The sequence below is a fragment of the Lissotriton helveticus genome, chromosome 9 (genome assembly GCF_964261635.1).
Source record: "Lissotriton helveticus chromosome 9, aLisHel1.1, whole genome shotgun sequence".
Classification (NCBI taxonomy): domain Eukaryota; kingdom Metazoa; phylum Chordata; class Amphibia; order Caudata; family Salamandridae; genus Lissotriton; species Lissotriton helveticus.
The window spans coordinates 1,039,621,628-1,039,647,111 of NC_136070.1; the positions used below are offsets into that span (position 1 = coordinate 1,039,621,628).

Below are 25,484 nucleotides of genomic sequence, written 5' to 3' on the forward strand. Positions count from 1 at the left end.
TGCCGGAGTTCAGCCGGCTGGTGATTAGAGCATGCATTACCGTCTTCCTGGTGCTGATGGGGAGCCACTTGAAGATTTTGCGGAGTGTGTGAAAGCAGGCTGAGGAGACAGGGTTGACCTGACATTTCATTGAGAGTTTGTTGTCTAGGATGATGCTAAGGCTGCGGGCGCGGCCTTTTGGCAAGGGGGTGGGTCCAAGTTCCAGCAGCCATCAGGAGTAATTCCAGAAGGCAGTGAGTTTGCAGAAGATTAGAACTTCCGTCTTGACTGTTGGGTTTAAGGCAGTTGTCCTTTATCCTGGCTAAGACTATATTCATACAGTTGTGGAAGTTAGCCTTCGTTGAGGTGATGTCGGCTGAGAGTGATAGGACGAGCATTGTGTCATCCACGTAGGGGGATGATGTGCGATATGAGAATGTCTGCGAGCGGTGTCATGTAGACGTGGAAGAGTGTAGGGCTCAGGGATGAGCCTTGGGGAATGCCACAGATGTGCTTCACTATCACTATTATGAAAGACCTCTAGTGGCAAACATTAGATCTAGGGTTTTTCCAGTCATTTGGGTGGGGGCTCTAGTCACTTGGTACAGTGCCCTCAATTCTAGGATGGCCTCTTGCTCTAAGTGCACAAAATCATGATCAACCCAAAGATTGAAGTTACAATCGGGGTTTTCTGGTTGATTCGAGTATGAGCTGAGGGAGGCCTGCTAGTTTTTATGCAAATTGCCATAATTTCAGAGCAGCCGTTTTGAACCACAAAAACTACCCAATAGTGACTGTGGTCATGTTATGGGGCAGATTTTGTTCGACAATGTGCAGTTCTGCTCAAAGCTTATTAGTGGAAGGCAAGTGAGAGAATAGCAATAGAATTCCTTAACTGGTAAAGGCACTCCACTATCATTGGTGGTTGTGATATGCTCTACATAAAGAAATGCGTAGCCCAGACAGATAGCCACTGCAACATGCACACCATGTTAACCTGTGAGTTAGATATAGATTTCACTCGAATGTCATTGTATTGAATGACCATTGATAATAAGCATGACTTTTGCTGATGCTTAGGGTGGACATTTGCTCCACCAGGTTACACTGTCTGGCAATACATTTGTGAGGCTGTTTTTTTAACCACTTCTTTCTTATCATCATTTATTATTTGAATGGAGAATGTGGAGTGAAATAGACTCAGTAGACTTGGTTTTGGCTTTCATGAGTATGAAGAGTAACCCAGAATATCAGACTTTATCTGTTATTTCACAACTCTATTTGTTAGTCATAAGCAATAGTTTAAAAAATCCCCTATTGTGGACCTTGTGTGGTAAGGAACTGGGAATTCTTTGAGAGATCTTTCTGATTTGGCTGGTCAGGTTCTACCTTTATACATTTTATCCACTCATCTTTATCTGCACACACATTGACAAGCAACGTAAAAACTAGCTTTGTAATATGATCTGGACTATCCCTCTGCGATTTCCTTCACATTTGTTTTCTTATATCTTGACTTTGGCAAAGGACAAGCCTCTGGTTTTCCGGAGGAAGAGTACCATCTATCTCAAGAGGAGGGACTTAACACCTCAGCTCTGATTTAAATTTCTGACCCTAAAACATTGGTGATAAAACTTTAACTTACAGCAATATTAGGTGACAATATCAGTGAAGAAAGCAGCAAGGTGGGTTTTGAATGGATAGTTTGGTCTGTGGGAAGGCTCTATTGCAAGCTTTGATGGCCCATCACGCTTGTTTAATTTATATAATCTTCCTCAAGCAGTGAGATTTAAACCTATTCATCAAAATGCTGGCACAAGCATGCCCCTTTGAGTAGTAAACATCATCTCCTATCGTATTGGATCTTTCGTAAATGGCTTACTTTAAATAATTCCCTACCGCCGTTCTGGAATTCCTCCATACATTTTGCCCATTAATTCATTTTGCTTATCATCATGAAATAGGGTGTTTCAGTACCAGCATTTTTAATGGGAACAAATTAGTATGAGAAGAAATCGGAGTCCAAGGCACACATCAGTTACATGACAATGATAGGGCTTGTCCGAGTTCTTACGTTGTTCCTCAAGATAGAATTTTGTAATTTCGAGGTATGTGTGGCTGCATACTTCAGCCATATAGTGTTGGGCCTGGATGCTTGCAAGTTGTTTTTCTTCAAAGAAGTCCTTCAAGTCATGAGGCAGTGTGACTTCTCCTCTTGCTGGTAATTCAAATGGTCATCAGCTCCATTGGTAGATTGTTTTCTTCCCGTCGTCCGGTTCGGATGTGTGCTCTGTGTCGACACAGTCACGGGGCACTCTATTCGGTCTACCCGGATTCCTCCCCTCCATCTGTATTGTTCTTCGATCGCGTCCTTTGACTCTTCATTTTGGGTCGATGGTTGTTACCTCTCTCAAGCGGGGTTTGGGTTGACCTTGGCCCGCACGGGCCTTGCCTTCGATGCCTACCTCTGTCTCAGCCGCGTATCTCACCATGCCTCAATGATGATGAATAGGACACCATTCAGATACTGTCCTCACTGCCATGCAAAATATCCTCAGAGCGACCTCCATCAGGTCTGTAATTTTTGTCTCTCACTTGAGCACAACAAGGCCACCTGCAGCTCGTTGCATACCAAGACTCTTCGCTGCTGTCAACTCGAGATGTCGCGCAGCAGTAGCGATGACACCCCACACCTCTTCGTTCCCGAGGACATAAAGGGGAAACATCATCTACAGCCCTCGCCAGCAGGTGAAGAAGCTTTCTCCCCCAAGAAAAGCATCCGCTCCGAGCTGGAAATCGAAGATCTTCGCCAGCCCAGCAGTCTGCGTACAGCACTCACTCCCGCTAGACACCATTCTCAAGCCGAGCAACCCCCATCAAAGGGCATACAGCCACTCTTGTCATGCCATAGTAAGGTTTTTGGACTGCCCCTGCCTTTGGGGCATGGTTGGCAACGACAAACTACTTTGGACGCTCCGCCCAGCTCTTGCTTGGTGTTGAAGAAACTCTTGAAGCCGACCACATCGGTGCCAGCACCAAGCCGACCTTCGACGCAGACTACATCTGCCTCGACCTTCATACAGAGCCCTTAGAGGATGACTTCCTCTTTGAAACCCTCTCCTCCACTTACAACTCTAGTGAATATTGTGAATAAGTCCCTATGCTTAAGGGCATGCTACTCCACATACCTGCTCTTTTTTTAAAAATTATTTTTATTAATCAACACAGAGTAGGGTTCACAAATCGTTTTGAGTGGCGTAGTCAGATCATTACACACATGCATTCGTCTGTCATCTCAATTCCCCATATCATACATGATCCCCACGGATTATCCAGGCGTTTTTACCGCCATACCATACCCCTGTCTCTAACCCCTGTAAACTCTCCAATCCCCCCACACTTTTCCCACTTCTTGGGGTATCCTCTGGCTGTATATTTATTTTATTTTTTTTAGTTTTATATAGCGCAAACTAGACCCCAGACATCTGGTATCAGAGTGCTTTACATGAGCACCAGTTTCGTTATAGAAGGACACATTCAGTTTTGTTAGGCACAGGGAGATTAAGTAATTTGCCCAGAATCACAGGATGTTGAGCGTCGTTGCAGAGACTCAAACCGGGTGCCCCAGCTTCGAGATCGACCGCTCTAGCCATAAGGCTACATCCTCTCCCCAATGGGATAGACCACTTGTTCCGCCCTCTGGCACCAATCCAGGTCTGCCATCCAATCATCATCTGCCGGGGGACCGTAGCACCCCATGTCCTTGCAATATTTTATTTTGCAACCCCGTCCGCTAATCTAAGCTAAATTTCTTTTGTCCTAGGCCAGTCCTGGCCCCCTTTTATCCCCAGTAGGAGCTAGCCGGGCTCCACCGGGATCTCCATTACTGTTACCCTTGCCATATGGACGTGATTTGGGTCCAGGCAATGTTGAATTCCTCTACAGTCCCATATTGTCTGATAGAAGGACCCCTCACCCCCTTCTGCACATTGAGGAATGGGCGCTTCCAATTTTGTGTAGGAGGACCTGTGCATAATAAGATCTTTGAAGAATCTTAAGCTGGACCAGTCCGAATCTCACTCTGATGGAGATCTCCCGAACGGCCTGGAGGGCCTCTGTCAACTCCTCGTCATCTAGTGTTTTCCCCAGATCGCCCTCCCATGTCCGCCGGAAGGGGCCCAGTAGATCGGTGGAATTGTTAAGTAATTTCTTGGATTAGGGATACTCCCTTCTGTGACACTGGCTCTGTTTTTTTGTTTAAATCGTTTTTATTAACCTTTTTTTTGTTTTTGCTCATTTATCAATAAGACATAGTCATAACAGCACTCATGTAACAGATTAAAAAAAAAGGTGGGGGAGAAAATGAATTGCCAGTGGCTAGGTACACTTTGACTGATTACAACATGGCAATGAAAATTCAGGGTGCATAAATTACATCAAAGCTTGCGGCAATGTCCCAAGAAAGGTAGAGTGGTGCTGACAAGGTACGGCATCGGGTAGTATGCGAAGAATGCAGAAAGCAAGACATATAGTTAGGGCATCACTCATGTAAAAGATGGAAAAAGGGGAGAAAAGTGATTGCCAGTGACAGTGTACATTCGGGCTAATAACTACATGACGATGAAAATTCAGTGCCTATTAATTACATTAAAGCTTGTGGCAATATCCCAAGAAAGACAGAGTGGTGCTGACAAATCACAGCATCGAGTAATATGCGAGTAATGCAGGAGCAGTGCAGTTCAAACGTAACCAGGGACATGGGGCACAACAAAAGCGAATGAAGGGTGGGATAGAGTCGCACAAGACCTGCCACCATAGCTAAAATCGCTGGAGGCCTCAAACACCTCTAAGACAGTGGCAGCGGGGTTCTGTGCCAGAGGGGCAGTGGCAGTCTGGGTGTTAGTCCGCAGTCGCGTCAGTCGGGGGGCACCCCTAAATGATAAGCCTCTGTGATGCAGGTGGGGATCCCGTGTCTGTGTCTGCCCCCAAAAGCTTGGAGACCATTGCTACTCATTGAGGTGCCAGCGGGAACATACGAATGCCAAGGAGGTCCTCTCTGCACCCTCCGCCCTCGCCCAGTTGGATAAGGATCGGCGCCAAGCAAGAGGGTGGGGCGGTAGGGGGTATTTCCAGCGCTTGGTGATCAGGCGCTTGGCGGTTATTAGGCCTAGGTCTAGAAACCGCGTGGCAGCTCTATATTTCTTGTTTCTGCTGAAAAGGTACAGTACATTGGCTTCCCAGGTCAGGGAATGGTGCCGGCTGTGCAGCTTATGAGGGTAGTTGTCACGGTGTGCCAGTAGTCAATCAGGACTGAGCATCCCCAAAGCATATGTATTAAGTCAGCATCCAATTGCCGGCAGCGGGGGCAAGCCGCATCTATGCGGAGGAAGTACCTGTTTATTTGGGCCGGGCCAAGGTAGGCTTGATGCAGTATGAAAAATGGTATCTGTCGGAATCGTTGATTCCGGGGGATGCCGGTCTGACCGCTACGGGCAGCTATCCATTCCCTATCGGTAAACCCTCTACCCAGGGCCTCCTCCCAGTGAAGTCGAAGGTGAGTGAGATCTGTTTCCGTGTGTTGTCGAAGTGAGGATGCGAACCAGCGCGTGAGGTGTCTCCCTCTCCTCATCACGTGAAGGTACTGCAAAGTATGGTGTATGGGAGGCTCCTGGGCGAGCGCACCCCATTTGGACACTGAGGCTATGAGTGGTCTGTGTAATATGAACTCCCGAGGAGGTATATTTTCCCCTATTATGAGGTCCTGGAATGAAATAAGAGCGCCTTCTTGAAACAGGTCCCCCACATTAGGTACCCTCCCAGGTCCAGTAATGTAACTCCGTTGCCGTCGTGTAGGTGTCCCCCCGTGGAGTTCCCAAAAGTGGGATGGCAGGTGCGTACGGAATGGTGGTTCTAGTGAGGAAAAGGCACCTGCGAAAGCATTTGTGTGCTACAGTGAGGAGGAAAATATCTGGAGGTCTAAGTGTGGAGCAGGGATGGAAAATCTGGAGTAGGGGTTTTAGTAGTAGCGGGGGTCGCAGAGAGGCTGTGTCTAGTAGAGAACGGGAGGACATCCACCTGGCGACCCATTGCAGCTGGGAGGCCAGGTGGTAATGCTCAAAATTGGGCACTGCGACTCCGCCCAGTTCAGCAGGCAGGTAAAGCTTTCCCATGGACACTCGATGGCGTGAAGTCCCCCATATGAAATCTCGTATTACTCTTTCCCACTGCTTAAAGAAGGGGGGGGGGGGAGATGATGAGGGTAATGTGGCAAAATAATAAAGGAGGCGGGGAAGAACCACCATTTTAACCAGTGCGACTCTACCAGAGATTGCCAATGGAAGAGTCTTCCAGAAACCCATCTGAGAACGAATCGCTGTGGTAGCTCTGACAACATTTCTGTCCAAGAGGTCGGCTTTGGCGCGATAAACCCGAACGAAAAGGGTCAGTGCACCAGGCCACCGGTGTCCCCCCGAGTGTGTAGCCTGGATCCGGAGTGTCCCCTAGGAACAGGGAGAGTATGGACAATGTCGGGTTAACTCGCAGCACAGAGACTCGCGCAAAAAGGCTAAGGGCTCGATCACGGGAAGGGGGAATATCATGAAGGTCCCAGGTCATCGGCGTAGAGCGAAATGGTGTGTATGCCATCGCCCAGTTCAATCCCCATATCAACGTGCGTGCGGATATGAGCCGCCAGCGGCTCCACCGCCAACGCAAATAGTAGCAGGGATAACAGGCATCCCTGCCGGGTCCCATGCCTTAATCGAATCGGATCTGAAATATATGGGCCCGTCCGAACCCGAACCGATGAATTACAATATAACAGTTGCACTAAGCTGAGGAAGTAGGGGCCGAGTTCAAAATGAACCAGGTTAGCAAATAGGAAGTTCCAGGCCAGCGAGTCGAATGCCTTCTCAAGGTCTAATACCATGCAACCGGAACGCGGCCAGGCGGTTGAGGCATATTCCGCCACTCGACAGTAGTGGCGTAGGTTCAGGGCCGTGTTACGCTGTGGAACAAAGCCTTTCTGGTCAGGGACTCGCGGAGCCAGTCGGTTGGCCAAGATCTTTGCCAGGATCTTATAATCCGAATTTAATATAGCAATCGGTCAGTAGGAACCAGGTGATGTGGGGTCCTTACCAGGTTTCAACAAAGACACCACATTAGCGGTACGCATGGTGGGGGGCAAGGTCCCCTCCGAGATTGCCTCCAGAAACATCGAGTGTAGCTGCGGTACCAAATGTTCGGCGTAGGCTTTGAAAAATTCTGTTGCAAGGCCGTCCGGCCCTGGAGATTTACCCGAGGACAAGGCACGCAATGCGTCCCGCACGTCGTCTTCTACTGTAGGGGCGTCCAGCTCCAGGGACTGGTCCACCGTCAGAGTGGGTAACTCCACTGTGTCCAGGAAGGATCCCACGTCATGGGCGTTACCTGTCAGTAGGGTGTCATACAGACGAGTGTAGTGCTCAGTCATCAGCGCGTGAATGTCTCTCTGGGTGCTACGTTCCCGACCGAGGTCGTCAAGTAAGAAATGTATGGGGCGCAGGGGATGTTCCTGTCTAATCAAATAGGCCAGTAGTCTCCCGGCCTTGTCGGCGGACGAGTGGGAGCAGATCGAGTGTGGTAAATAGTTATGGCAGCGCAGGCGGTCTAGGAGTGTTGCGCGTTCGGTGTGGGCAGCATCAAGATGTCGCTGTCTTGCCTGGTTGGTGACAACTTGCGACTCGAGTAGGAGTAACCGTCCCTCAATGTGGGTGAATGAGGTGTCTAACTATCTGTGAATACTCCAAGTCTGTCCCAAACATTGGCCCCTAACCACCACCTTAAAGGCCTTCCATTCAGTGAGGATCGAGTCTGTGGAGCCTGTATTAATCGCAAAATAGTTGGCTATTGCTGCCTCCCAACGAGCTTCGGAAGAGGGGGTCTTCCAGGGCTGTGGTCTGTAGGCGCCAGGTCGGTACCAGTGGGGGCACCGCCTCCCAGGCCAGGTGTATCAACAAGAGGTTATGATCGGAGTGTGTCCGACTAAGGTAATCAGTCGCTTGTATCAAGGGGAGGAGGGCTGCGGATACGAGTATTCGGTCGAGGCGTACGTGTAGCTTATGGATTGGAGAATAGAAGGAGTATACCCTGAAGCGAAGATGACGTTCCCGCCAAACATCTAAAAGGGCCCAGTGACCTAGCCATGCGTTTAAAAGGCGAGCGTTGGAGGAAGCGATAGTACTAGTGAGGGGCGGGGGAATGGTCAGGGAAAGCATCAAGTACTGCATTAAAATCTCCGCCCACGAGCCACGGGACGTCCCTCCATCGAAGCAATATCTCTGAGAGATCACTCAAAAAGGTGCCCTGAGCAATGTTGGGGGCGTATAAGGAGCCCAGCAAAATCGGTTGGCCGTTCAGTCTGCCGCTTATCAGGACGTACCGCCCCATTAGGTCCGTCAGAACTTCCTTTTCTTCCCACGGGATCCCAGCCTTAACCCATATCATCACCCCTCTAGCCATGGACGAGTAATTGGTGCTGTATATCTGACCACGTAAAAACTAAACAATTGCCAATACTGAGCAATGATTATGAGAAAAGATTTTTCACCTGCATGTATGACTAAAACATAAATGCACTTGGAGATTAATCCATCAGTCATTGTTTTTTATTTTCAGAACCAATTAGACCATATTTTTTTATCAAAAGCATTTTATATACATGTGTAAAAGGACAATAAATCCAACAACAAAGACAAAATCCTAAACACAACTAACTACACTTCAAGGTGACACCCCCAATCAATCGGAACCTTTCCCTCACACAATCAATCCAACATTCTTCCACAACCAAAACACATTCTCACTTTTAACATCCATATAACAACCCAGTGCTCATTTAACTGGTGAATACACAACCTAATCCCCACGTCAAATGATAATTCCAAAGTATTTCCAGCACATGTAGGAATAGTTCTGAATAAACATTCTTCCAAACATAAACGTCTTGATGAGAACCGGACAAAGGGTCTGGTTCGAAACACGTCGACCCCGTTTTTGTTGTCCCCGTCAAAAGATTTGTGTTTTTTGATGAATTAATTTGTCAATTGAACGAATTAAGACGTTTGTTTGGAAGATGGTTTATTAAGAACTATTCCTACATGTGCTAGAAATACTTTGGAATTATCATTTGACGTGGGGATTAGGTTGTGTATTCACCAGTTAAATGAGCACTGGGTTGTTATATGGATGTTAAAAGTGAGAATGTGTTTTGGTTGTGGAAGAATGTTGGATTGATTGTGTGAGTGAAAGGTTCTGATTGATTGGGGGTGTCACCGTGAAGTGTAGTTAGTTGTGTTTAGGATTTTGTCTTTGTTGTTGGATTTATTGTCCTTTTAAACATGTATATAAAATGCGTTTGATAAAAATATGGTCTAATTGGTTCTGACAATAAAAAACAATGACTGATGGATTAATCTCCAAGTGCATTTATGTTTTAGTCATACATGCAGGTGAAAAATCTCTTCTCATAATCATTGCTCAGTATTGGCATTTGTTTAGTTTTTAGTTATTTGGACTCGGCCTTACTGAGGTGAGTCAAGGCCCTTGGTTGTTTTCTACAGTATATCTGACCACGCCAGCGCAAGCGCGTGGCTTCAACAGCTGCTAGGTTTGTTTCCGGTAAAAGTGCAACTCTCGTCTTGTGCCGCTGTGAATAGGCATAGATTACCCGCTGCGTAGCCGGATGAAGTCGTGACTTTCCTGCTCTCCCGTATAAATAAGGCAGCGGGAAACGTTCATGGAACTGGAGTCTTTCCAGCCTATACGTTGGGTGATCTCCTGGTGTGTGGTTCCATTCATTAATAATGTTGAGGTGGGCCGCCCTATCGTAGGCCCTTATGTCGGTACTGCCAATCCTCCGTTATAGGGGTTGCATTGAAGGATCTGCAATGCTATCCGCGGATGAGCACCGTCCCATTAAAGGAGGCGCAACTCACTGTTAATGAGAGTAAAAATAGTGTCAGGTATTTTGTAATATGTGTTCTGGAGAACATAAAGAAGCTGAGGTAGCGCTACCATTTTATACATTGCGGCTCATCCTATAATAGTCAGAGGGAGTTTTCTCCAGCGTTTCCCATCTGCCTGAAAATGAAGCAACACTCGTCGTATATTGCGATCCAGGCGTAGCAATGGGTCGGTGGTGATGTAGAGACCTAGATGAAGAAAACCCTCTGTGACCAGCCGCTAGCAGCTGGGATAAGTGTAAGGCACTAGGTCTCCACTTAGCGGATAGAGGGTGGACTTAGTCCAATTAACCGTAGCTGCCATTTTCCTCAAAGATGTGCAAAAGGCGGGGGAGTGTTTCAGTGGGTTGTGTGACGTAGAGCAGAAAACCGTCCGCGTACAGCGATATGCGCTCTTCCTCTATGGAATCCGAACTGGTGAGGAAGCCACCCAGGCCCGGTCGGGTACGAACCACACAAGCCAGGGGCTCCAGTATGAGGGCGAACAGTAAAGGGGATAGAGGGCATTCCTGTCTGGTGCCTCTCTGTATCGGCCAACTATCTAAGAGATTTCTGGGTCCAAAGAAGAACAGAAGCCTTCGTCCTATCCTTGACCTCCGAGCACTCAACTACTTCCTCAGACAAGAAAAGTTCAAGATGCTCACTCTTGCTCCGGTTCTGTCTGCCCTGGAACCAGGAGACTGGATGGTAGCGTTGGACTTGGCAGGACCCCTATTTCCATATTCCCGTCCGGCCTGCCCATTGTCGCTACCTGCGGTTTACTTTGGGCCACAAGCACTTTGTTTACCGTGCTCACCCGTGCCCTGCGGGTGTTCACCAAGGTCAGGGCAGTGGTTGCAGCTCATCTGCGGAGATCAAGGGCTCCAGTCTTCCCCCTATCTCGACAACTGGTTGTTGAAGGCAGTCTCGCCCCAAGCAGTCGTCTCTCACCTACACACTGCAGCAACCCTCCTGCACTCGCTGGGGTTCACTATCAACGTGCCATAGTCACACGGACTCCCTCTCAGATGCTCCCCTTCATCAGAGCCGGTCTGGACACGGTGCAGTTTCAGGCCTATCCTCCAGAGCGGCGAGTCCAGGTTAATCGGGCTATAATACAGATGTTTGCAATAATGTTGGGGTGGGGTGGAGTGGGGTTGTGGACCCTTTGTCAGGAGGCCCTCCGCCTCTGGGCTTGGCTAGAACAGCAGGTCATATCCCTGATGATTCAACACCTGGCCGGTTCCCTAAACTCCAAGGCAGACTAACTCGGCTGTCGGTGCCTAGCGGATCAGGATTGGCATCTTCATCCGGAGTTTAAGCAAGGTCTCTTTCAGCAATGGGAAGAGCCTTGATTAGATCTGTTCGCCTCCGAAGAGAACGACCGATGTCAGCAGTTTTGCGCGTTGGAGTTCCCAAGGCAGCTCTCGGTCAGCTGCGCTTTTCGTCTCGATTGGAGCACAGGCCTCATGTACACCTTTCCGCCCATACCATTCCTGTCCAAAGTGCTCAAGAAGATCAGGAGCGATTGGGCTCAAGTCATCCTTGTGGCACTGGACTGGGAACAGGAAGTTTGGTATCCTGAGCTTCTACAGATGTGCTTCGACCCTCCGATCAGGCAGCCCCTTCGGGAGGCTCTTCTGTCTCAGCAGCAGAGGAGGGTCCTGTCCACCCTCGCCTCCCTGTGTGGAGATTGAGCGGCAACATTTGACCACTATTGACCTTCCTCCTGCAGTCTGCAAAGTTATTCTGGCAGCTAGACGTCCCTCCACTAAGTTGGTATACAACTGCTGATGGCACAAATGTTGCAATTCTTGAATAGTACGGTCTGATGACCCACCTGCCTGGCTCCCTCGCTAACATTCTTCTTTTCATTCTTTCTTTGGCTCTGTTCTGGGCACTCTGAAGGGTTACCTTTCTGCCCTTTCTGCTTTTCTACAGTTGCTGTATCAACCGTCACTTTTTAAATCTCCTATTGTACATAGATTCTTAAAGGGCCTCACACATATGTTCCCCCCTCACCATTTAACATGCCCCAGTGGGACTTTAACTTGGTTCTCACGTATTTGATGTGGGCACCTTTCAACCCACACTGCACAATTGCCTCCTCCTGCTGCTTACTATCAAAACAGCCTTATTAGTGGCAATAACTTCTGCCAGGAGGCTGAGCGAATTGCAGGCTCTATCTTCTCAGCCTCCCTAGCTGACAGTTTTTCAGGACAAAGTATTACTCTGTACTAGGCCTTCTTTTTTTGCTAACGTTGTGACACCGTTCCAATACAGGGCAATCTGTCACCTTGCCAACCTTCTACGCTCCTTCCAAGGAAGAAGATAGTCTTCCCCGTCTGGACCCAAAAAGAGCGTTATCGTTCTATCTCGATCGCTCTAAAGAGTTCTGGGTTGATGGCCAACTCTTTGTAGGGTACATTGGAGAAAAGAAGAGTTGTGCTATGCAGAAGAGGACCATCTCTTGCTGGGTTACACTCTGCATAAAAATCTGTTACTCTTTGGCAAAGAAACAGCCTCCTGAAGGCTTTAAAGCTCATTCTACCAGAGTGAAGGCATCCACCAGAGCTCTTCAGCATGGTTTCCCAGTCCTCAACATCTGCCAAGCGGCTACGTGGACGTCCCTGAACATGTTTGCCAAACATTGCCTGGCTAATCGGGTCCATAGGGATGGCCTCTTTGGCCATTCAGTCCTACAGGACTTTCTGGTCTATTACTTTTCCGCAGTCCCTCCTCCAGGGAAATTATTTCTTTGTGTATCTTTTCTAAGTTAAGGAATCTGTGGATAGATGTCTGTATCAGATGGACAACTTACTTACCTTTGGTAATGCCTTATCTGGTAGAGAAATGATCTAGCCGCAGATTCCTTGGTGAACCACCCATCCTCTCTGCACTGCAGATCAGTTTTTAGTGTCATGGTTTTCCCCTTCAGGGCCCTAGTTATTTTTTTAACACACAATGGTCAGTTACTTCATGGCTCTGCACTTCTGGCGTGGAAATTCGCAAAAGTACTGATGTCAGTGCAGAGGTGGGGCTTGTATAGACAGCGCAGTCATCACCACGACGACTAACCCGATGCCTACTACGTCACGTGGAGTCAACCGATGCCAACTATCGGAACGCAGGGGTACTGCTATCAAAAATCTTCTGGATCCAGCCTGATGCCTGGAAGTTCTATGGTACAGAATATGCTCCTAGATCATGTCTCTACCAGATAAGCCGTTACAGAAGGCAAGTAACTTGTCAGTTACCCTGTACACATCTGACCCCGGCATATAGTGCAGTAGATTCACATGCTCCCACCCTCCTCCAGGGACACCTGTAGCTGTTGGTTTTCCTTTACCTCTTTATATGCATGAACATCTCTTTACTTACACTTACTTTACACTCCATTCTCACCCACCTGCAGTAAAACCCTCTAACAAAGGAGTTAATGGATACCCATGCACATTATCACAAGGAGGAGGAGTCACTTGAACTCGTGACTCGACTTCTTTGAAGAATAACAACTTGTAGTTAGACTCAGATTTCAACGTTACTATATATCTTTAACTCTCTAACATTTGCGAAACACTTTCACTCCCTAGATGTCATCAGTGGCCATTTGAGATGTCATCAGTGATTTCACTGACCGTGACATGAGTAATATAATATGTGAGGTCATAAGCAGTGCATTGTGGGGGTGTAAGTTGTAGTTAAGTCAGGTAACCATAACTGCTAAATTCCGCTAGTTTTGTACGAGTGAAATCTGAGCCTAATTTTAACATCTCTGTAACCTTTTTTATTAAGTGATTTTTTTAGATTTATTAACATTATATTTACTAACTGTAACGTCTCTGTAACCTTTGGTATTTTTTTTATTAATATCTGAGGTTTTTTTTAAGGTTATTTCCTTACGATAACGTTCCTGTAACCCTTGTTTTTGTGTGAATTTCTACGGTTCTATTTAATTTTATTTCCTAATTGTAACCTGTAACCTTTGAGAGTGGGTGTGTGAGTGGCTGTTGGGTCTGTGAGTAGGTTTGCAAGTGGCTGTAAAGATCTGTAAGTGGGTGTATGAGTGGCTGTATGGGTGTGTGAGTGGTTGTTTCAGTAGTTTTCTGGGTGTGTGAGGGGCTGTATGGTTGTCTGAGTTGGTGCATGAGTGCCTCCATGAGTGGGTGATCAATCTGTGAGTGTCTGAGTGGGACTGTGAGTGGTTGCGTGAGTCTTTGAGTGGGACTGTGAGTGGGTACCTTAGTGTCTGAGTAGGTGTGAGTCGGTGCATGAGTCTCTGAATGGGTGCATGAGTATCTGAATGGATCTTTGAGTGGGTCTGTGAGTGGGTGCATGAGTGTGTGAGTGGGACTGAATGAGTACGCGAATCCTTGAGTACGTCTGAGAGTCAATGCATGAATCTCTGGGAGTCAGTGCATACACCTCTGAGTGGGTGCATGAGTCTCTGAGTGGGTCTGTGAGTGGGTGTATACAATTCGGAGTGGGTCTGTGGGTGGGTGCATAAGTGTGAGTGGGTCTGTGAGAGGATGTGTGAGTGGACCTGTGAGTTGGGTCACTGAATGAGTATGTGAGTCTTTGAATGAGTATGTGAGTCTTTGAGTGGGTCTGTGAGTGTGTGCATGGGTCTGTGAGATGGTCTCTGAGTCAGTGCGTGAGTATCTGGATCTCTGAATGGGAGTATGAGTCTGAGTAGGTCTATGAGTGAGTGCATGCGTGCCTCCATGAGTCTGTGAGTCAGTCTGAGTACATGAGTGTCTGAGTGGGACTATGAGTGGTTGCATGAGTCTGAGTGGGTACGTGAGACTTGGAGTGGGTGCATGAGTGTCTGAGTAGGTGTGTCTTTACTTGAGTCTCTGAGTTGGTGCATGAGTATCTGAATGGATCTCTGAGTGGGACTCTGAGTATGTGAGTCTGAGTACGTCTGTGAGTCGGTACAGGAGCCCATGTGTGTCTGTGAGTCTGTGCATAAGCCTCTGAGTGGGTGCATGAGTCTGAGCGGGTCTGTGAGTGGGTGCATATAATTCTGAGTGTGTCTGTGAGTGGAACTCTGAATTAGGACATGAGTCTCAGTGGGTCTGTGAGTGGGTCTCAATGAGTGCGTGAGTTAGTTGGTCTCTGAGTGGGTGCATGAGTCTCTGAGTGGGTGCATGAGTCTCTGAGTGGGTGCATGAGTCTCTGAGTGGGTGCATGAGTCTGAGTGGGTTTGTGAGTAGGTGCATCATTATCTGGGTGGGTCTGTGAATGCATTTTTTTGAGGCTGTGTTCGCAAATTCGTTTCAACGCTGCATGGGGTCCACGTTGACGGTCTTGACGAATTTGCGAATAACGCCTTTGGGAAAAAAACCTGTTTAGCAATATATTCAACACATGTGGAGTCCCTGAAAGATCCTTATATTCCTCCCCTGGGGTCGGGACACATTCAGCCTGACCCCTTATGCCAAGTTCTAGCATTGTAATTCAGCCCCAAAGATTGTCCTGATAACTAAAATGGCGGCTGCAACTCTCTGCTCGGGTCGCAGCCAGCTAATCACTCTATTCCTGTTGGCGTGCACATTCGCGATTCATCGTGAATCCGTCGCGATCTTAGATATACAAATTTTATTTCCTTTAGTATCTCGCAAACTACTGAATGGATTTACACCAAATAACAAAAAGCCCAATCTGTCACGTGCGCACTTCCTTTGAACTTGCTCGATGCTAGAAGGGTCCACCTCCAGGCAGCTCCAAGTCTGAATGCCGTTATGGCGCAGACTATTGGAGTGGCCAGGTGAGGCAAGGGTGTTGGGGAAGGAATTACAGGGAAAGAGATCTGTAAGAGAAAGCCAAGACTTTGAAGACGGAGGGCTACCAGGCCTAGAACAGGACAAGACCGGGCCTAAAGCAGGTGCTGTTTTACTGTCAATTGATTGTGTCAGACGTAGTTTTTATAGGCATAACCCCATTATTTGCAAATGCAGATAGTTACAGCAGCCATTCCTTAAGATGCATTCGAATTTATAGCAGATGAACTACCAGGAATTGATGAACATAAATAAATAGAGCCTCACCTTTTGGATCTGCGACAACTGAGGTGGGACACTTGGGTCTCTGCGGAACACAGCTAAGTGCAGAATGATCAGTTTCTCTATTTTCTAAAGCGAGTCCAGCTGTGGGATAACTCTGTGGGTAAATGCATCTGTTGCTTAAATCTGCACGCAACCTACTATACATAGCTTTAAATATGGTAGGTCCAGTAAGTATTTTCACCCTTTTAGGTCAATACTATAAAAAACAGGCTCACTATTTACAGCAAGCATTGGCAAAGCCAATAAGCCTGTGCCTATGTGTGAGCCAATCTGTCAAGGCAGTCGGACAGTGGCAGAATTTATGGGCAAGTCGCTGGGTGACTTCACCAATGCCCTTGACGCTGCTGGAAGTGAATGCAGTGGGCTACAATTCAACTCTACACATTTTCATTCCTCACCACATAATTCAACAACAAACCACATTTCTTCTCAATAATACAATTACACAGTACTCCACATACATCCGAACAACACCACAGAATTCCGCATCATGCCACAAAATTCAACAGCCCACCACATAATCCTCCTGTTTTCTGTCCCTTCGTTTAATTCGGAAAATCTCACGGTTCTTTTCCACTGATGCACTCAAAACCATAGTCATGGCCCTTGTTACCTCCCGCCTTGACTATGGCAATGGCCTGTACGTGGGCATACCTGCCTACGAATCTCGCCGTTTACAGGCCATTCAAAACCAAGCTGCTCGCCTTATCCTTTCCCTTCCTAAATCTTCTCACATCACCCCGGTTCTCAAGTCCCTTCATTGGCTTCCTGTCCGTTTCAGATCCTTCCTACAAATTGGCTTGCTTAGCTTTTCGGGCCCACTCCCGCTGTGCTCCCCTGTTCATCACTTCCCTTGTCTCCTCTCATGCCCCTAGTCGCACTCTCCGTTCCTCCTCTCTTTCTCTCCTCCATATCCCTCGCTTCCGTAAATCCAGAACGGGGGGCACCCGGTTCTCAGTCCTGGCCCCCCAGTTCTGGAACAGCCTTCCTCTGTCCATCCGTTCTATCCCCATCTACGCCCATTTCCGCAAAGCCCTCAAAACTTTCCTTTTCCTCCAGGCTTTTCCTTCCTAGTCTTCCGGGGTCTCCTCGGCTGAGTTCTGATCAGGTCCCCAGCGCCAGGAAGCCGCTTGGCCGCAGTGCGCTCTATTAAATATTTTATTCATTCATTCATAATTAAACTCCACAACATAGCACTCCACAATACAAAATGCCATTCTGCATAATTACTCTCTATCGCACACAATCCCACTCCACATAATTCCAATACACACACTACCACATAATTATATCCACATATTTCTACTGCACACCATGTTACATAATTCAACTACACAAATCCACTTCACACTACATAATTCCACCACACACAATACCACAACTAACAATTCCAATCCAACTCACATAATTCCACTCCACACCACATACATCCACTCCACTCCAATCCAAAACACATGGGTAAAAGACATTGTCATTCACAATGCCAATACTTCTAACAAAAGCAAGACCAATTTGCGTTGCAAATGCTTTTGTCTTCTTACAGCAACCATCGCTATCTCAGGATATTAAAGCTTGGATTGTCTTCAGCCATCAATATATCTTAATTGTTAACATGTTTTCCATGTCTAAAATGAAATGCGGCATGGTGTATATATTGGGTTCACATGTTTTAACGTCTCTATCTCTCTATGTTTTAGCTGGTGCCGGAGTACCATACCCAGCAGCACAGCCACCTTACAATCCTGCATTCGTGGACTCTGCAAAACCGGCCTACTGAATGGATATTCCTCTCTGCCTCCATGTGTATTACACTTGTTTTGTACCACCTACCAGGAACTATCCAGGCCCTACAGATGTTGGACTTCATAAAATAGGCTTTTCTTGAGGCTCAGCTGCTTTCCTCCTAAGAACAACCCTTCACAGCAAACTGTGTCCTTAGAATTTAGGGAATAAACTGGGAATGTTACCATCCCAGTCACTGAATCCACGTTCAAAGACGAGAACTTTCACAGCCTTGCAGTATTGTCCGTTAGCACCAATTTTGTTTAAAAATGATTCCCATTGATTTCCATACACAAATGACCAAAGATAAAACCCCAGCTCATAGCAAAAGAAAATACAGAATGGTGAGGTTGAGTTCTTATTCACGGATGCAGAAACTGCTATTAACCTGTGAGCACGGTAGAGCCCAACTAATGGGACTTCTGTAAGCCGGTTCGAATAGCATTGGTTAAGGTCTTGGAATGGGTATGTCACAATGCAACCAACTGTACATGGGTTCTTTGTTTCTGTAGAATGGATTAAGCAGCCTTCATTAAAGTACATTTGGACTTTATGTAAACCAACAGGATAGATAGCAGACAATCTGATTTTTCTGATTGCACACTGTCTTCTAAACTAAGCATCCCATTTATGTAAGCCGCAAAGCGTTACTTCAACTAGGTGAGCTTTTTGCACCTCCGATTTGCTCCCACTTAATTTTTGTAAATCTAAATCTAGTGGCGATTGTATTTTGTTGCATGCAGAATACCGCTCTTGTTCACAGATGACATTACTCCGGATAGCATGGACTCCGTGGTGGTTAAGCATGTGGGGAGTGGGTATAGATCCAATCTCAGGATTACAACTAAAATGATACTGAGGTCATTCCAGTCGGTTAAGCATGTTTCCTGCCTAGAATGATTTGTAGTCCAGCCATTGTACTTTACCATTCCTATGCGGAAGCCATGTGTCCACTTCAGGGGTTAGATCAGGAAATATGTGCTTTATTCTTGCATATACCTGAGCCACTGAGATCTCCTGCAGAACCCAGGCCCCAAAAGTGTGGTTGCAGTGACTGGAAATTCTCCATGTCAACTTGCTAGTGACCATTATTATCACAACAGTGTATTGGATACAAACCTAACATCAGTGAATCAAACCTTCGGTAAAGGACAAGTCTTAAATTGTCGTTATACGTTTTTTAAACTACCCCCAAAAATAAATACATTTGCTTTTAAGGGATATTTGTTAGGTAGCTCTTCTCGAACGCAATTTCAAAAGGTGGTTCCTATTGCAACCATTCATTAAAAAGAGGTTTATGCTAGACTCACAGTTACTTATTAAATATGCTCATTGGTGGCTAAGCTCCTAACAGCCGATCTACATACATTTCACCGCGGGAAGATGAGGTGGGAAGGGGGGGGATTGCTCAGAGGATGTTACATTTTCAAATTCTAGTGTTGAACAGTCGTTGTCTTCTTCCGTCCAAGATCACTAACAAGAGGGCAGTCGTATAAGTTAATAGAAACACCAGATCTTTTAGAAAGGACTCCTTGTTAGGAGGCTCCAGACCCCAGCTTGGTTTTGTTTCATTGTTCGTTCGCTTTAGTGTTGCTAGTACTCTCAAGGTTTGAGCTTGCGCTCCCTCGCAGGTTCTTCGATCTGTTGTTGCATAACATTGCTTTGCAAAGACATTTTTTGCAGTCCCCAAAAAGGATTTTATATAAAAAATAAAAAAACAGTTTGTTTATTCAAGTGTTCAATGTGCAGCAGAGACAACAGGGGAGTGAACCACAACCAAGCATCACAAAGGACATTTTGCAGGACCATTAGTATAAAGTAGACTAGTCCTTTCCACCTGTAATTTAAGGTGAAGGGTTATTTTCGTTTATAATTCATGAGAGCCATAAAAAATTATTGTTGCGCAGCATTTTTCAAAACACTTAGTGTGCATGGGAATAGTGCTGCTCAAGGAAACTTCACTTGACAGAAATTCAGAACTACTAGTTTTTCTTTGTGCGGCACTGGCAATGCTGGAAAACAAAACAAAAACACCTCTGCGTGCATTTCAGGTGTGGCCCGAGTATGGTTTATTGAAAATGTCTATAAGTGTACCACCACCACTTACCGTATACTAATCTAAGTTAGGGAATGAAAGGGATTGTGTGTGTGTATGTTTTTAACAGTCTAACATTTTTTTTCTTCAAATGTTCAGCAAAAATATATATATGTAACCAAAAATTGTTATTTTCAAAGTGTACGTCTGTAGCAGTGCTGCTATTGACACAGCTGTAAAACCGACTGCACCGGTTTTGATAGTTGTTGCGAATATATTTTTTCAAGAGCAAAATGCACGAATTCATTAGAAGCAAACCATGACTAAGGAAGCGGTGTCCTTTCCTGACCCTTATAATTAGACCGCTTTGAATTGCTACCTATGTATTTCTCTTGCTTTAGGGTTAATGCTGTAAATAGCTCACATCTGTTATGAAAGTTATTGAACATATATTCCCTGTTGGTTGCTTTTATCCATGTTGTTGTTTTGCTTTTGTAGCTTGTTCCTTATTTTGATTTCTGAATGCCAGAATTAGGTGTTTTCTTATTCAGGAATATTTTCAAGCCGTATATTTCCTGTTCATCTTTTTTCAGCTCATCAGGTAAACGTATCTACTGGATATTTTCTCAGGCCTTCCACTCACCGCCTTATGGTATCACGAGAATCAGCTACAACGTGTTTCACTCATAGATAGTAGTTATTTTCTTACTAATTTTTTTGCAAGTATGCATAATGTTGAATATATGACTGTTAAAGGCTATGAACCAGGGCTTTGTTAAACATTGTAATTTGTATCCATAATTGCAGCCCGGGTCTGCCTGGGCCTGCCCGCGTGAATGCATGATTTCCTTGATGACTGACTGAATAGAGCTTTATAATGACAGGTCTTGCAGTGAAAGACGAGAGCATTTTTTATTTATGTCATTGATTATTGTATTTTTCATTGAAATGCGAGATAAGAGCATAATGTACCAAATGCGCATTAAGCCTCATACACAAAGCCAGACTGCTAAAAGTCAGAAATGTAATAGTGGATATTTCCCATTAGTTTTAGAAGGGATTTCTGTTCTAGTAGCATTCACATAGAAAAACAGTGGTTGTTCTATTAACATACATTGTAGTCGTTTGGGTAACTCTCACATTTGCAAAATTTACTTATGCATATTTTTCGCCATGTGGAGGTTTGCACGAGTAAATCATGCAGAAATGCCCCTTTGTAGGTGGAAGTAATTTTTTTCTCTGCAGTGAAAATATTCTGGAGAAACTCGTTTTCTTCCGCCTCATCATACGCTGTAGTGTTACCTTCCGATTTTCACTCTGCTTGGCATTTGCCTTTCAATTGTGGGACTTTATCTGCAAAATGTTAGTTCATACCTACAAATTTATTAATTTTTGTTATTAACTCTATTTGGCAAAGCCAGCCCTAAGAGGCACCCTCTCTCCTTTCCAGATGTAAATTTACCTTATTGTAAGTCTGGCATGCTAATACATCTTCAACTATTATGAGTAAAATTTAAGATGGCAACCTTCCATTAATCCTGAATCAGGATGTAGGATTTACTGTCTGAAGCCGCTTTTATGTGCACCTGAGGGTCCTCTTTGATGTAGTAAAATTTTGCGAATTAGGCCATTTGCTTCCAATTTTAAATCACGGATTTCTATGTTCAATAATTTCTAAGGCATTTCAGAGTTGCTGCAGGTTGTTGCATACCCTATCTTTGATTCAGTCAAATTAACTTCAGTTCCATAGTAGAGATCAACCAGCTCTTTGGCTCGACGTTTACCTTTAAACATGTTTTACATTTTTTTTTGTTTCACTGCATTTTTCATCGAGTGTCTTTTTTATCCTTAACACATTCTCGTTGTTTTTTTCTATTGAAATCTATTATACCAAGTTCCTGCCTTCACTTTGGCTACACTTTATTTCGTTGGCAGTAACAGCTACTTATAATGTGTTTTCAAAAGCCTGTTACAAAAAATAAAGAAGAATCTTTGTACCTGTTTTTTTTACTTCTTTTGTTCTTGAAGTTAAGAATATATATATATATCTCAATCAATCAAAATCCAAGCTTGTTTCTTACGTTCTCCCTGCCCTAGGTAGTTGGATCATCCACGCCGGCCGAGTGCACTGGACCTTGAACTCAAATAGAACACAGTTCAAGAAGACGATCACTCGGGATAATTCAAATGGTAGATGTATTTTACTCCAGGAATGCGTTTCGATTGTCTTGCAGTCTTGTTCACACACTGGATGTGAGTTTTCTTGCAGAACACATACAGATACTTCGAAATAGAAAGCAGAGAAAGGGAAGCTGCAAGGAACATATGAACATGGCATCCATATTGGAATGTGCAAATACATCAATCTGCTTGCAAATTGCTTCAAAATCCATTTGTACATCATTTCAAGATTACTCAATACTGAATATATTATCTACAGTGAATAATGAGCCAAGTCGCCTATAATATTAAACATTTTTTTTTTTTTAGATAATTGGTACTCAATATTTTGTCCTGATAATGAACTCCCAATGACCTGAGGTCAAAACGCTGTGACTACAGACGTATATAGACCACATCTATTATCCCCAAGCCTAAAAATAACGGAAGGAGTCAAGAGTCATGCCTCTTTTTATTCTTGTTTGTGATGCACTTATTGCTCACACTTGCACCTTTTTCACATATGTGAGCACAGGATCATCCATAACTATGGTAACAGAATAATAAATACAGTGCATCATCATTTTGATAATGGTTAGACTTTGAATCGGATTAATGAAGAGCCTCCCAAAGGAGCAGACTGAGCTGATGACCATGCTCAACAGCTTGGGTCGAGAACTCTGGACCGGCGTGCTATGGGCGGAAAGGCGTACAGGAGGCCTGACTTAAGTATAGTTAGTGTTAACTGGCTAGTGAGCTGAAGAGTGTGTAACAAGGTCTGCTACTTAGAACAATGTCACGGTGGTGGATGGATTGTAAATGAAAGTTATAACTATAACATTTGAATTTTTTAAGTTTGTGTAGTTTAAACTTGGTTTGTTTAGGGAAAGTACGTTTTCATAAGTATAACTAAACTTATACCTTTTGTTTTTTTCATTGAATGACAATGTTTTGGGTATTCTTCAATAAAAATTGTAGGGTTCAGTGTCGCAGGTGGAGAGTTATGTGGTGTGTCGTACAGTGGAGGAGAGTGTTGTAAAGTCTATTGTCACAGAGTGGTGTATTGTAGATTGGAATAGAGTAGAGTGTAGTAGTGTATCGTACAGTGTAGTAAAGTGTTATATATTGTAGAGGCATGGTGTCTCATTTATTTGAGTCAAGTATGGTAACCTGGAGCATACTGTCATAGAGTGGAGTAGAGTGTCATAGATTGTAATATCATCAAGCAGAGAATTGAAGAGTACAGTAGAGGAGAGTGGAGTGGAGTGGAGTGCTGTGTCATATAGTGGAGTGCCGTATGGTAGACAGAAGTTGAGCGGGGTGTAGTACAGTTGCCTAGAGTGGATGGGTATAGAGTGTCATAGGGGGTAGCACCAAGTTGTTGAGTGGAGCTGCATACAGTGGAGTAGAGTATCAGTCAGTATAGCAGAGTATGGCATAGAGGCGTAGAGTGGGAGAAAGTAGAGTACACTGGTGTGGGGTAGTGTAGAGTGGAATAAAATGTCAGAGTGAAGTGGCGTATTATAGACTTTAGTGACATGGAGAGCAGTAGGGTGGCATAGTATACAGTTGAGTAAAGTGTCATAAGTTGAAGTACTGTGTTGTACAGTAGAGCGTAGTGGGGTGTCGTACAGTATTGGAAAGTGAAGTAGACCACAGTAGAGTGGCATATAGTCTAGTTGACTTTTGTAAGTGGCCTGGTGTACAGTACAGTGTTGAAGAGAGGACTGGCATGCTGTGTTATTGACTACAGTGGCGTACAGTACTGGGTCAGTGTAAAGTAGATTAAAGTGGGATGCAATTATATACAAAGAGTTGGGTACAGTATCCTATAGTGGACTACAGTATTGTAGACTAGTGTTCTACAGAGGCATATAGTATATAGTACAGTGTTGTACAGCGGAGTGAAGGGGTATTGACAGGAGTGAAGTGTCTGAGAGTGGCATATAGTGTTGGGGAGTTGCATAGAGTACAGAAGTGTGTCAAACAGTAGAGCTGCGTAGAGTGGATTGTTGTATAGGAGGGTAGGGTGAGGTAAAGTCTTGTACAGTGGAGTAGAGTTGAGTTGAAATGTGTGGCGTAAAGTACAATAGAGGGTATTGGTGTGTCGTGGAGTGTACTTACATAGCGTAGGTATTAAACTTTTATACATTGGAGTCTCGCACAGTAGAGTGGAGTGCTGTGTCGTTTAGAAAAGTGCAATAGAGTGTTGTGAGTAGAGGTGTGGCGCAGCGGCCAGGGCATCTGACTCCAGAACTGGGGGCTCACGGTTCGATCCCCGGCGGCAGGTCAGACAAGCACCATGTGACTCTAGGCAATTGCTCGATTAATGATCCCGGCGGCCCCCAGCGCCTTGACACCCTTGGGTAATTGTTCACGCTTTGCAAATACTGGACATTTACATTTACATTGGATGGTACGGGCATACAGGGGAGTATAGAGTTGGACAGTGTAGTGTACGGTTCAGAGAGGAGTAGAATGTTGTAAAGTGCAATGAAGTGGGGTAGACTTTTATAGATGGAGTTTATATATATATATATATATATATATATATATATATATATACACACATATATATATGTGTATATATATGTGTATATATATATATATATATGTGTATATATATATATGTGTGTATATATATATATATGTGTATATATATATATGTATATATATATATATAGTGGAGGAGAGTTTCTTACTGTGGATGGAGCGGGGTAGAGTGGCTTACCGTAAAGTGGAGTAGCATACAGGGAATAGCGTAGAGTGGAGTGTAGAAGAGTGGAGTGGAATAGCGTAGAGCGGAGTGGTGTTCAGTGGAGTAGGGTACAGTGGATTAGCGGGGTGGCATACATTGAAGTGGCATTGTTAGAGTTGAGGAAACATAGAGTGTTGCACAATAGAGTATGCAGGCATAGAGTGGAGTACAAATTTGGACAGTGCAATGTACGAGGATAGAGTGCAGTAGAGTGGCATAGAGTGTACTAGAATTTTGTAGAGTGGAGGAGAGTATACTGGTGTTGCGAAGAGTGGAGTAGCGTACAGTGGAGTGGCATAAAGTGGAATAGCATAGAGTGGCATAGCTTACAGTGTAGTGGGGTAGTGGAATGTCTCATCGGTTTCCTCCCGCAATGGTTTCCTGATGTTTTCCTGATGTTTTCTTCTTGAGCGCGATCAGCGTACCTCTCTCCACGGTGGAGGTTTTTTCCTTTCTTTTCTCTCACCAGCTGCTGTCCGTCCTCATGTCATGTTTTCGGTCTTTAGCTTGTGGGTCGGTGCCTGATGCCGGCTCTAGGGCTGGCAGTGATTTAAAGGCATCACGTCCCTCATCCTGTACATGAGGCACCTCACGCTTCCCTACTGATTCTTCAATGGCTACGTTTCCAGATGTCCTGTGTTCCGCTGCCTGGCTTTGAAAAACTGCTGTGGGAGTTAAGGAGGTGGTTTAGAGTCTGACAAGTTTCCGCCCCTCCTGTGGCA

The 25,484-nt window shown here is 45.2% G+C and overlaps 1 protein-coding gene across 2 annotated transcripts in view; it reads left to right on the plus strand.

Annotated features, from left to right (window-relative positions):
- The window catches only part of SHISA5 (shisa family member 5), a 327,160-nt gene extending 305,314 nt beyond the window's left edge, over positions 1-21,846 (plus strand). For both annotated transcript variants that reach the window (XM_078661377.1, XM_078661376.1), the window contains one exon: positions 17,725-21,846. In XM_078661377.1, coding sequence (XP_078517503.1) covers positions 17,725-17,804 — 80 coding nt within the window. In that variant the 3' untranslated portion in view covers positions 17,805-21,846. The remainder of the gene's footprint in view (positions 1-17,724) is intronic.
- The last annotated feature ends 3,638 nt before the right edge of the window (positions 21,847-25,484 follow it).